General features: G+C 28.4%; 2 protein-coding genes across 2 annotated transcripts; one reads left to right on the forward strand and one right to left on the reverse strand.

Moving 5' to 3' along the window:
* Positions 1-8,359: 8,359 nt before the first annotated feature.
* LOC113561345 (voltage-dependent anion-selective channel-like) lies at positions 8,360-10,247 on the forward strand. The gene is made up of 7 exons (XM_026967693.1): positions 8,360-8,521; positions 8,762-8,985; positions 9,189-9,306; positions 9,366-9,484; positions 9,541-9,649; positions 9,712-9,920; positions 9,988-10,247. The coding sequence occupies exons 2-7, from the start codon at positions 8,787-8,789 to the stop codon at positions 10,077-10,079; spliced, it is 846 nt and encodes a 281-aa protein (XP_026823494.1). The 5' UTR covers positions 8,360-8,521; positions 8,762-8,786; the 3' UTR covers positions 10,080-10,247.
* LOC113561344 (COP9 signalosome complex subunit 4) lies at positions 10,168-12,396 on the reverse strand. Its single transcript, XM_026967692.1, has 9 exons — positions 12,121-12,396; positions 11,975-12,054; positions 11,749-11,870; positions 11,557-11,693; positions 11,384-11,498; positions 11,130-11,319; positions 10,708-10,878; positions 10,454-10,654; positions 10,168-10,384 (listed from the first exon to the last, which is right to left on the reverse strand). Exons 1-9 carry the CDS (start codon positions 12,201-12,203, stop codon positions 10,245-10,247), a joined length of 1,239 nt encoding a protein of 412 aa, XP_026823493.1. The 5' UTR covers positions 12,204-12,396; the 3' UTR covers positions 10,168-10,244.
* Between the last annotated feature and the right edge of the window lie 1,063 nt (positions 12,397-13,459).

Below are 13,459 nucleotides of genomic sequence, written 5' to 3' on the forward strand. Positions count from 1 at the left end.
CATATAATAATAACAATAATAATTATAATACCCGTTGCGTTATCCGGAAGTTAAGAAAAATTTCACCGGTTTCCTCCAAAACAGACGAAAAAAAATATAATACTTATTGGCTACAATATTATTACGTATAAATGTATATTATTCTCGTATTTACGTATTATACAACTGCGATCTGCGCTTGTACATTATATAGTAATATAATGCGGTTGTTTATGGAAATAATGATATTAATCAGCGGAATGCAGTGTTTGTGTGTAGATAATTTTAATTAAGTGTGTTCGCAAACTTGTTGGGGAGACAGCGGTGACGGTGATGGAATTTACGAGATAAGAGTTGCGATATTAAACACGCACGCGGATGATATGCTACAAAGCTGCTACCATGAGAACTTTAACGAGAATAGAGGATGAAAAATCCAACACTTAATAGTCATATATTAAGCTATAAGATACGAATATCTAATTAAATCATCACGTTTTCTTTTCTCGTCAATAGTTTTAAATTTAGTCATAAAATTATGCATTTATTTGGTTACAAAAATATTGGTCCTATACTTAACGTACAATTTTTGTTTAGTCCAACTATCAGTTATGTCCAGAATACATTTTATCCAATGTACTTATATATTTGGAAAAACCAAATTAATAAAAACCACATCATCTTTATTGTAAATTTAGTTAATTAAATCAGCATTTGGGTCTCTGTATAGTTTTAAGTGGTAAACCAATGCTTTAATATGTACAGTGATTTCGTTTTGTTCTTTATAATGAGCATAATATTTTCAACTCGTTCCTAATTAGTAATACATTTTAGGACTATAGTGATTTAACACATGTATGATCACCCTTTATCTGTATAATAGTATTTTTGGTATCAATAGTATCAATTACGTTATCAAAAATTCCTTGCAAATCCTCTAATGGTATGAATGGTAAATACGTTAGCTCAGTTGATTGATTATAGTTTAAATACTCCTCTCTTAACAACAGCTCACCAATTAACATCATATAAATTATCTATTATAATGAAAAAGGCAACCTGTATAAAGGGCTCATTATATTGTTCTAAACAAATGTATGTTTGCTATCTCAAAAGCGCATACCTAATACAAATTGGAATTTAATGTCAAATAATACCATTCGGCAGAATTTTCAAGTTCTTGACAAATTATACTATAAGTTTGTTCGTTTTTATCAGCAGTCAATATAAAATTGGAGAAAATACATTATTCATGTAAATTCTGTTAATAGTATATAACTGCATGAACTGTTTTGTACAGTTTAAAAAGTTCCGCCGGAGAAAAAAATGTTACTTGCAAACCAATAATCAATTTTTTTCTACTGTTAAAAATGTTATTAATCTGTCGAAGTCAATATTCTCATTATCATACATGAGAAATAGCTCATCACATATTCATAATACGAGTATATGTCGTAACATCGTAAAGATGAATTTTGACATCAAATAAATTCAGTGATATAGTAGTAGATCTTGTTTTATTTTGCTGTAAGTTTGTCATTCGTTTGATTGCATTTATATTTAATAATTTAACAAGAACTTCTTTGTTATAAACATTTTCTAAACCTTGTCATAATATTTCATCTGGTTTCGAGTTTTAGGCGCTTCTTTAGCTACTGTTTTGATTCATTGGAAAATTTATTTCACTTTGCCGACTGCTCCATCTGATAGATATAAATACATCCGCTCATTGAATTAAAAAATAACCAAATTTTCCAAATCACTGTTTATTAAATACATTTCGTTATAGATTAATCGATTTCCACATCTCCCGTTTTCCCTGGTGGGACTTTTGTTAAACGAATGATGTTAATAAGAAAATCTATTATTTATAAGTAGGTATTTATTTGTCTTTTTAGATTTAATAACTCGCGAATTAGGTTTTGGTATCATATTTAATCGGTGGTTTTTAAAAATAACATTTTTAACGAAATAATTATTAATTAAGAATTTAAGAATAATAGTTTAAAATGAATAAGCCATATTAATAAAAATTGTGTAATTTCGTAGTGTATATAATAAATAATACTATATAACTACTAACTATAATAATAATGTAACAAAATACAAAAACGCAATTCATAAATTAATATAATATAAGCTATTTTGTAGTGAAAGTAAGAAAAACCAAAAAAAAAAACAAAATTTAACAATACTTAAGAAAATATAAAAATAAAATGTTTAATTAAATGCTTTCCTAAATTAAAAATATACATAAAAGTATTAGCTATATTGTATTTAAAAAGTATCATAAATCATAATATTATAATAATGATTAGAATTTTAGAATAAACTTAAAATACATGTTGTAAATGTATATATTCAATGTATACCTATACTGTTATATTTTTAAATATCACTGCAGCTACAAATATTTATTAACTACTGGCTTATTAGGAATATAATGAACCAGATATTATAATAACCCATTAGTGATTTTAATTTTTAAATATTTGCCTATGACATCTATCTTTTAGAATTTAATGAGAAAACTTTATATTTGTCAAAATAAATTATACATTTTTTTTTAATTCAAGAATTATCCTCATTGTTCTGAAGTACTCCCTAGCGCATTTTCTAAGTACTGTTTTTTCCTGCAGAATTTCTTAGCATATTCCTGGGATTTAAACACTTTTTTGTTACTTTCTACGTTGCCTGTTTTTTTTTTTATTTTGTTTCGCACTATCGCGGGAATCATTATGCTAATGTCACCCAGAAACCATAAAATAAACGGCTGTTCATTTACCTTTAATAAACAGCCTTAAAGTTCCCAAAGTATATATTCTCCTTTGGACGAGCCTCTTAAATCCCAAGAGGTCTATAACCGTTTTTTATTTATTTTAGTTTTCTTTTCTTTTTTTTAATCTTTTTCAAAATCATGGACCTTTTTTCTTCCAAAACAAACCCCAAATGTCGAAAATAATTTAATATGATGTGTTTTTGTCAACAATTATCTCATGAGAAAATATTTACCAATACTTTTATATGTATAGTATACTATGGTTTATTCTACTGATACTTATCTTATCATTTAATAATACCTTAAACAGTGATACAACTAATTTCTGATCACGTTTTTACCATAAGTAAAGACCCTCTAATTGTATGACATAATACACGTTTCGAATCATAAACATAGTGGTAAATAAAGGCACAGTATAATTCAGTTAATACGAAGTGAACGTATTTACGATTCTCAAGAAAATAGTGTCAGGATGAGGAAAGAGCGAGAGAAAACATTAATCAGATATGTCTGGGAATTGTTCGGTTTTTAAAGGTTAGCTTATTCGGCCTTCAGGGCTTCCATATTAGTTTACTGCCGAATTGTTCCCAAAACATCCTAAATTAAATTTGTTCGTTTGGATCCAAAATTGAATTATGGGCGCCTCAAGCCCCAACGTGCAATGGAGAAAAGGGTGAGTGAGGTGCGCGCTTGGCTTTGAACCCATCCGCAGCACGTTCGCATATAACTACAGCCTATTTCGGACGTTTATACCACTCTAAGAGCTAAAACCAGTAATACTTATTAATGGATAAAAGAAATATAACAACCTCCAGACTTTCCATGGTTTCTTCCCTGAGCAAACATTGCGCAACTACAACTATAAAAACTACAGACATATTATACTTGTATTGCCTGTTCAAAGAAATTATATTTTAATTATAAAAGCAAAATACATAATTTTCAATCCTCATGTTTATCCATGAACCTAATATATAGCATTACCATATCAATTACCACATTTCTTAACATAATAATTCAAATAGTTAAATCGTGTATTAATTCATAATTATATTTTATATTAATTTCATTAAGTTTTGAAAACTAAAATGTATTTTATTTTCACTAATAATTACATCATAATTAATTTCTAGAAATATGCATGAAATTCTATTATATTTAATAAGTAAATAATTATCCATGTCTTGATACCTATTAATGCTGAAATCTTTTCCAAAATGTTAACCAAACTATTTACTGTTGTAGACAAATTAATACATATTATATTCTTAACTAATTGTTATAACTTAATTAAAATATTTCAACTAAAATTCAGTTTCCAGCATTTATACGTTTAATTTTAACAGTCCGTTTCAAAAATAACAGTATACTTATTTTTGTTTTTGTTTGGCTGTAATTTAACTTGGTTTTTACATTTTTGTTTTTAAATATTTCATACCAGACATAAATAATTATCTTAGTGATTATTTTTTTTATTCATACTCAATATTATTATTTAAATCTTCGTATATTAATTAATATACTCAGAAATTTAGAATCAATATATATTAAACATTATATTTCACAAAAAAAAAAAAATATTTTTACATTTATCAATTACCATTTTCTGCTTACAACTGATACAATTGAATATTTCTATTATAAATGGGAAAGTGTTAGCTAAGTTTTGGTGAACATTATAAGAACGTTGCCTGTTTCAACATTACTCACAAACAGCTTATAGAGAACGACAGGATAAAGGCGATATTTTGCCAATCCAATCTACGGGAAACGTGATGTAATTTCTCTAACCTATATTTATATAAAGTGTATATTATAGTCTTTATTGTACATAAATAAAATTATCAATATTATCGTTGAAGAAATAATTAGCTCAAATCTTAAATATGATTTATGTAAATACACGAGCAGCAAATAAATTTAAATTTTCTCTACATAATTTACGAGTATATATAATAGAATAAAATAAAACATTATTCATTTTAAATTATTGATTTCCTAGTTAAATCTTATGAGCCAAAATCCATACCTATTTTATTTATATAAAAAACATTAATACATTATTGTCATGAATGAATGCATATTAGATTCGAAATATATCCATCAACATATAGTCAATAAAAGTACCAATACTGTTATTAATTTATAATATTTAAAAACGTATATGTATTTAATATTGTATTATAGTATAATACATAGTAATTAATATCCTACAAATCTATACTTTAAAAAGTGTATACATTTTAGTAAAAACTTTCTTAAATTATATTAAAACGTATCCAAATATTTCATGATATATATCACAAAATAATTTATAAAAATAAAATACATTTGTTATTCTAAGAAATTCGAAATGTTAAAATGTTTAAGTAAAAATGACTATGTCATCATTTTCAATGTTTAAAAAATCTGAAATAACTTTTTAAGAAAAGAATATGATTTAGTATTTAGTTATTTAATAATAATCTACATTGTAATATTTTTTTGAGCTGAACTTTTTATATAAGTATTGTATGAACCAACGCTACCCACTAGGGAGTTACCTATCGAGGAAAAAACTTGGGCTTGTGAATAAAGTGTTAGTAACAAATTCAGCACCAATCCACAACATTCATATTCAGTGCTCGACTTGGCAAAATTAAAGTAGGGGGACTCTGTTTACTTTTAAAAAAGAATGCCCCCCATCACTTGCTAAACGTTATTAAGCCTAACGTTAGTATATTTTATTTAATGTATTATAAAAATATAACAATGAATACCCAAATGACTGAAAAGGTGGAATAATCAATGTATATGGAGGGACATTACTACCGCTGTAGTTAGAAGCTTGAACTGATCGAAGAGTTATGGATCGACCAATTTAAAACATTAAATAGGTACAATTGAAGTTTGAGATTTTTACAATCCCGTAATTGGATATCGTATGTCAAAATCGATTTGATGAAAGTTTATAGATTATTAGTTTAGTTGTTAATTGTATGTGGTTGGATTGGAAATTAGTGATGAGTGGAGGTGGAAGCAATCATTTATGCCACTTAAAGACAGAAGGAAGACCAGGTTAGACGTTGGTCTAAGTATTTACAATATAGGTAATACTGTTCCTAATAGTAAAACCATTGATTATAATGAATAGTAGCTACTAGCTAATACCTAAATACGGACACATTGAATAATTGATGATACAACTAGTTTGAAATGGATATTTTTCCTAACGAATATTGAAAATATCGATGAATTTGGACTAGTGTATTTTAACACTCCAATACTCCATTCCTTGTACCATTTTTCATGGAGGATGAATGGTTCAAACCACCCCGACATTTTTAAAGTAGGTATATATTTATAATATAACAAAAACTAACTACACACTTTTTAGTTCATGTATTAAAAATATTTATACTCCCCCCCCCACAAAAAAAAATTGATTCTGAATACGTGCTTGGTTAATGTCGTGTCAATTGTAAAATATTTATACTAAAAATAATTATCCTTAATAATGGTTTTAGAAAAATGTTGAATACATCTGATATTAATTCTAGTATTAACCTATTATACATTGACCATTTTTCCAAATTATAAATATCAATACATTAATGTTAAATAGTAAAATATCAAATTACCATACCTCCAATATCTTCCAGACCCATTTTGAAGGACCTATTATATATAATACGCAAATTTAAATAACTCAAATAACTCATTATTACTCGTTCGAATTTAATTTATATAATTATATACGTTAAAATCAAAAAAAAAATATTCGCTAAGTAATTTGCAGTAAAAAATTCGGATTCTCATTTGAATAAAAAGGCTTCTTTCTTCGAAGGAATTTCTTACGTAGCACAAACAATTTCAAGAATTTAAAAATATAGTCTTTAAGTTTATTTAAATATTCCAAAAATCAGATATTCAATAACTGCATTATTGAAAAAAAAGGTGAACATATTCGGTAAATCACCTTGTATACCACTTATAAAATACCTACCCGGTACGTTGGTAACAAAATATCAGACTGGCAACATTTGGAATAAATACTTTAAAAGCAGTATTTAATGTTGTATTCTGTATTAGGTAGTTTCATAATAATACATTTTTTATTTTAATACTTAACATAATTTAATATTTATCGCTGTTTTATAAATCATAAATTACAACAGTTACGAATACAGTTATGTATTATGTATACCTACTGAATGTCTGTATACATATAAGTTCACTTTATTTGAACGGTGATTATAAATTATAATTTCAAATTATCCTGAAAACAATATGAACACATTAAAGTTTATAGGTCCATGTCCACTATTGTCCAGTCCCCACGCCAGGCCAATACCGAATATTTTTCTTCCATGAATCAAAAAATGTCAATATTCCATCGCAATTTTAATTCTGAAAACAAGTGTGTGTATGTATCTAAAACAAAAAATATTTTTAAAATATACCTACTTATGGTATTTTAAATATTTTGTTCGGAATACTTTTTTCCATGAACATTCGAGTACTTATTGCAAATAGCAAATAGGAATTTTTAAATGTATCTTACCCAAGTCTGCAAAACCTTTGTAACTCGTTATCTGCTATTTAAGTATAATACGTATTTAAATGTCCATCGCATACCCCACGACGATGCAGTGTGAAGATGCCGTAATTGTAAGTTATAATTGCAATTGAGATCGTACAAGTAATATAATATAAGACACAACAGCACAAAATATTATACCTATGCCGATGCTGCAATAGTACAGTAACATAATCAAAATAATAAATAATTTATGTATATATATATAATAATATAATATAATATAATCATAATATTATTATACTCAATATTATTATTTTATCAACTAACTGAAATATATACCGCTATCTAGTGGTATGTTATTGTCCCATTATAAAATATTTTTCCCGCTCTTAAAAATACAATGTTTAAACGGAAAAAAATGTATACGCCCCACTTGAATTTCACAAAACCCACATTGTTGAACAATATTTACTTTTGGAAAGGTATTGTTGAATTAAAGTTATTTAATATTTGGAAAAGAACTTCAAAACTTTTGTCTTTTAAATAAGTAATAACAATTTTCGCTTTGATAGCTTGATACAAAATCATGTTAACGCGATTTATCAGTGAAGCCAATTTGAGACCCGAAATTTTTATGAATCATTAAATCTTGAATTCAATCAATAATTACTGTAGCATTTAATAAATTTAACCCATTGCGATTGCCCATTTTATGGTGTAGAGCGTATGTAGTAAAGTTGTCAACATGGTTTTAGATGTAACCGGTTAGTATACTTGTCTATGTCCGCCGTCCGGTACTATGAACACATTAAAGTTTATAGGTCCATGTCCACTATTGTCCAGTCCCCACGCCAGGCCAATACCGAATCTTTTTCTTCCATGAATCAAAAAATGTCAATATTCCATCACAATTTTAATTTTAATCAAAATTTGTTTGACAAACTCAAATTGTCAAGAAATACTGTCGTTTCATATTTATTTCTGCAAACATTTTCAACACTTTCGGTTCTGAACGTGAGTAGAAATATTTTATCCGTTTTAGATATACATTTTTTTTTCTTTTCGCCATTCTTATCACGTGACCCGGTGACGCCTGCACTGCTGTAGCTCGTATCACCATCACCGAAACTTCATCTCCGACTCCCTTCATTTTCCCACTGCTCGTGCACACCACCTGAACTCTAGACTTACGGTTTTTGGTGTTCGAACCAATTTTGGACTCTTTTGAATATTTAAAGGTAAGTTGTACCCACGGCCCGCCTCGAAAACAAAATTTCGAATCGCAACTGATATCTTACCCTCTATGGTCCTTCTATGGGCTCTATGGTTTGTGCGATTGGTGTCAACGAAATGACATTCCCCCGCACACTCCCGCCACTGTTCGTTTGACAACCGCGTTAATGGGGCTTGGGAAACCTAATTAACTTTTTTCATCGTACAAATAATATACATTTTATTTTTCATTCCGTTTTCTTCAGAACTCCGCTAAAGTTATCAATAAAGATGGCTCCTCCTTCATACAGTGATCTCGGCAAAGCCGCACGCGACGTATTCAATTCCGGTTATGTGTTTGACGTACTCAAGTTAGACCTAAAAACCAACCAAAACGTGGAAATCAAGGCTGGTGGTACTCAGCATTTGGCGTCGGGCGCTGTTAACGCTAATTTGGAAACCAAATACGTGATTAACAAATCTAAATACTGTAAGTCATTCCCAATGAAAGGTCATTAAGCATTTTCATACTTCCCCTTATCTTGTTAGTCAAACAATTTAAATTGGTTTAGATTAATATGCCAGTTTTATTGATCTACACAATTAAAAAATTATTTGCTCATTCATTCTAGTTACTAATTTTCTTACTTGCTAAATTTGTATTCAATTTTTAATACATTTTTATTTTTTAAGTATTTACATTGGTTGAAAAATGGAACACTAATGATGTTATGACCACCGAAGCTTCTATAAGTGGCTTGTTACCTGGTGTCAAGCTTACAACCGATGGTACATTTGACCGCAAGAAACAGTAAGTTAAAATAATCAAATTTAATATATAATACTATATATCATTTTAAATTTCCTAAGATCTAAGGCTGTGAGAGTGAAGTCTGAATACAAAAATGATTATGTCTCACTCAACTTGGACACTGAATTCAAAGCAATGAAACCTGTCATTAATGCCTCTGCTGTAGTTGCTTACAATGGTACATAAATTTAATTTTGTGTATTTACAAATATTAAATGATTATTATTTCTATAGGATGGTTGGGAGGTTTCAATGTTAAATATAATACTGGCGATTATGAATTGCAGTCTAACAATCTTGCTCTCAGCTATGTAGCTAAACAATTTGTGTTTACCACCACTGTGTAAGTAAAATAACCATAAATTAAACTATTTTTTTTTTTATTAATTGTTTCTTGTTTTACAGAAATGATAATAAGCTATTTGGCGGCTCAGTTTTCCAAAAATTATCTGATAAATTAGATTTGGGATTGCAAGTTTCTTGGTCATCTGAAAGCAATGATTCTTCACTTGCTGTTGGTTCTCAATATCAACTGAACCAAGATGTCAAGCTTCGTGCCAAGATCAATAACAAGAGTCAATTGTGCATAGGTTCTGGCATTAAAGTCAAAGATGGTATGTTACCCTAATTTGTTATTACATCAATAATAAAATTATATATAACAATAAAATTTTATTTTAGGTGTTACGTTGACATTGGCCAGCTTATTCGAATGTCGTCAATTCAACCAGGGCGGTCATAAATTTGGTATTGGCTTGGAACTTGCTTTGTAAGCGACATATACATGCCAAACTTATTGTACGTTATGTAGACAAAATGTATTGTCAGTAAACGTAGGATTATTAAACATAATCATAAGAGTATTTTTACTATATTAAAATTCAGTGTATTTGTTTAAAATTAATTAGGAAAAATATAATTTATATCAGTTGCTCTCGTTATAATGTCATTTGATCATCTAAATGTTTATTCATCCATTCACGTACTTTTGTATCTACAGACATAAGTTCAATAATATGATTGACGTGATAACACAGAGCTTCAATTTTCTTATCCCAGGTCGGCAATAATTTTTGAGCTGTAAAAAGAATTCATGTACATATAATATGAACTAAAGAACATGGATCTGTATAAATAATTCACTCACTTTTAAAGTGAACATAAGAGTCAACTTGATCAATTGAACCTTCCATACGTCCTTCAGATATCATTTGTCCTGCAATTTTCTCTGCCTTGATTGGTTCAATGCCCAACAATCGGCCAAGTTCCACAATCTTCATGTTTTTATAAAGTTTACTTGCTGATAACAAGTTGTGTTCAATGATGGCTCGATTCAATATGGTTGAACCTATGATATAAAAAATTGAAAATTGATTTTAAAGGGTTGTTGAACATAATTACCATCTACTGTTTTAGCCTTTTGGTGTGGTTGTAACATAGCATCTAACTGGGCAATTTCATTAGGTCGAATTATACGATCTAAATACATTTTTTCAAGAATCGAAAATTCTGGTAGACTTTGACATCTTTCATCTTTAAACAATGTTGCTAGCATTCGACTGCGTTGTTGACCTATAAAAAAAAATAATTACATTTAACTAATTAAAAAAATCTTTTATGACGAGCATAACAAAGATAAGTTCACAACAATTTTCTATAAATTATGAAAAATTAAAACGCATATTTTTACTACTCTAAATCTTAATTTACCCCTAAAATTAATAATTACTAAATAAACTTCCTTATCTTAAACTCATTTATGCTTTGTTAAGAGACTGGATGGAATGGCCAAACTTTACGATATGCAATTTACATAGACTTACCAGCAGATGCTAATACAGTGCAGATGAGAGCATTTTTTAAAGCAGCCATACGCTCTTCTTCTGATATAATTGACCTATATGACAATTCATTGTACCTTTGAGCTGCTTCAATAAACTTACGACGATAATCCAATACTCTTGCGTAACACACTTTATAACATATTTGTAGTTTCTCATTTTTAGATTCAGTCTAAAAAAAAATGAAAAATATTATTTAATATAACAGTACCTTTAGATAACTTTATAAATATTACTTGTAATAATGAAGCCCTATTAATGTAAGACTCAGCTAACATTGGATCGTCGTCTTCTAAATATAGACGTGCAATTTTCATATAAGTTTCTAATTTATAATCGACAGTATATTTCCTATAAATTAAGTTTTAATATCAAAAGAATTGAAAAAAGAATTGCATTCAATAAATACTTTTGTCCTGTTTCAAGCGGTATACCAACTAGTACTGATGCTGCTTCTTTCCAATTGTTTTCTCTTTCATAAATAGATGCTAAATGTTGACGAACATTAGCAACCTGCTCTTCGAAAGAAATTACTCTTGGTTGAATCTATTAAAAATCAAATTAATTATTGATTAAAACTACATGCTGTATAGATTCTTACTTTTTCCAGTGTAAAATGAGCCAATAATTTAGACTGCGCATCGGGTAAATCAGGTAAGAGTTGTGTACTGACATCAGATAATATTTGGCGAGATATTACTAAACTGACATTTTCATTAACAACTAATAATAAAATATGATGTAGATTAATGATTTATTATAATTTGACATGTTATAATAAACTAATAGAACAACGCATAAAAATATAACAAACAACAGATACTTACTGGCTTCAACAAATACTTTTAAAGCCTCGATGATATTGTCGCCAGTGTTTGATAAAACATTGTTCAATAAGCTTCTATATCTGTAACAATTTAATATTAATAATTAACAACATTGGTTTTCAAAATATCCAACAAATTTATCTCACTTATCGACTTGATCTTTATGAGATGTCTGTGCATTAGCCAAATGACTGAGATGTTGGCGGATTTGAGCTATTGTAAGAGACATGTTTTCAGACTTAGTAATGACTTAAATAATTGAAAAAAGTTAGTACTGTTAAATGTTACGAATTAGTAGAATAATAGTATACATTAATAATTATAATACAAAACCACAGCTATCTACAAACGTGTTAAAAACTCAAACCATAAACATGAATATTCGGTATATTCACAGTCCAGACTCAAAATTAGAAATAAACAAATTGTTTTGATAATATGATCGCAATACCTATCAATTAATCTACGTATCGGACCATGGTTTTAACCATGACGTAAATTTACTTAGTCGTGGTCAACCATAAAACTATAGCATTACATTGTTACCAATCAAACCACATGAAATTATATACATAACATTTATTTTATTGTATCAGAAACATGGAGTGCCATTATTCATTAATATTCAAAAAACAGGTTATTTAATTTTTTGATTTTAATCACGAATTAAGTTATATCCTAATTCGCGTGATCTTTATTAATTTTAAACATGTTTTTAATCAAGGTACTGAAAGTAGTTAATACTTTAATAGACAATAGTTATAACTACCTACGACCTACCTGTCCTACCTTAAATAGTTGAATTGAATATTGAAATTGATGAATGGTGATTAAAAATTATTTTTAAATCATTCATATTAATTGATCAACAACACAGATTCTGCTCTAAAAAATCCAGTCACTGGTGTGTTATTTTTACAACATGCATTGCCAAAAGTCTCGAAGCAGATAATCAGATCGATACCATCATTACAATGTACAGATTTTAGAAAAGCTTTTGGTACTGTCAGCAGTGTTAGTCACATTTTAATAAGCAAACTGGAGCGCGTGGTCGTGGGTACCTAATCCACTATTATAATAGCTTAAATTGTATGTAACTAAAGGGAAACAATTTGTATCTATCTAGAGTTCCTCTTCTGAAATGTTTGAAACAACCTCTGGCGTTCCACATGATGGCCATCTTAACACATTACTTTTTTCTCTCTTAGTGAACTCCATTATTTACTCGAGATTTACTCATATAAGATATAAAATTTATATTATGTACAAATTATTTAAAAATATTTCATACAATTAGATCATTAACTGATTATGTTCTACTTCAGAGTGAATTAGACATTTTTACAGTATCTCATTTGGACCTATCCTCCCCCGAAATTAATTTATTTATACGCCACTCCTCCAAATCATCTTCCATCTTAACCTCATAATCATTTAATAGTAAAGGTTTAAAACGCGTTTCTTACATTAAAAATCTTATTTTTT

This window comes from Rhopalosiphum maidis, chromosome 1, assembly GCF_003676215.2.
Source record: "Rhopalosiphum maidis isolate BTI-1 chromosome 1, ASM367621v3, whole genome shotgun sequence".
NCBI classification, from domain to species: Eukaryota; Metazoa; Arthropoda; class Insecta; order Hemiptera; family Aphididae; genus Rhopalosiphum; species Rhopalosiphum maidis.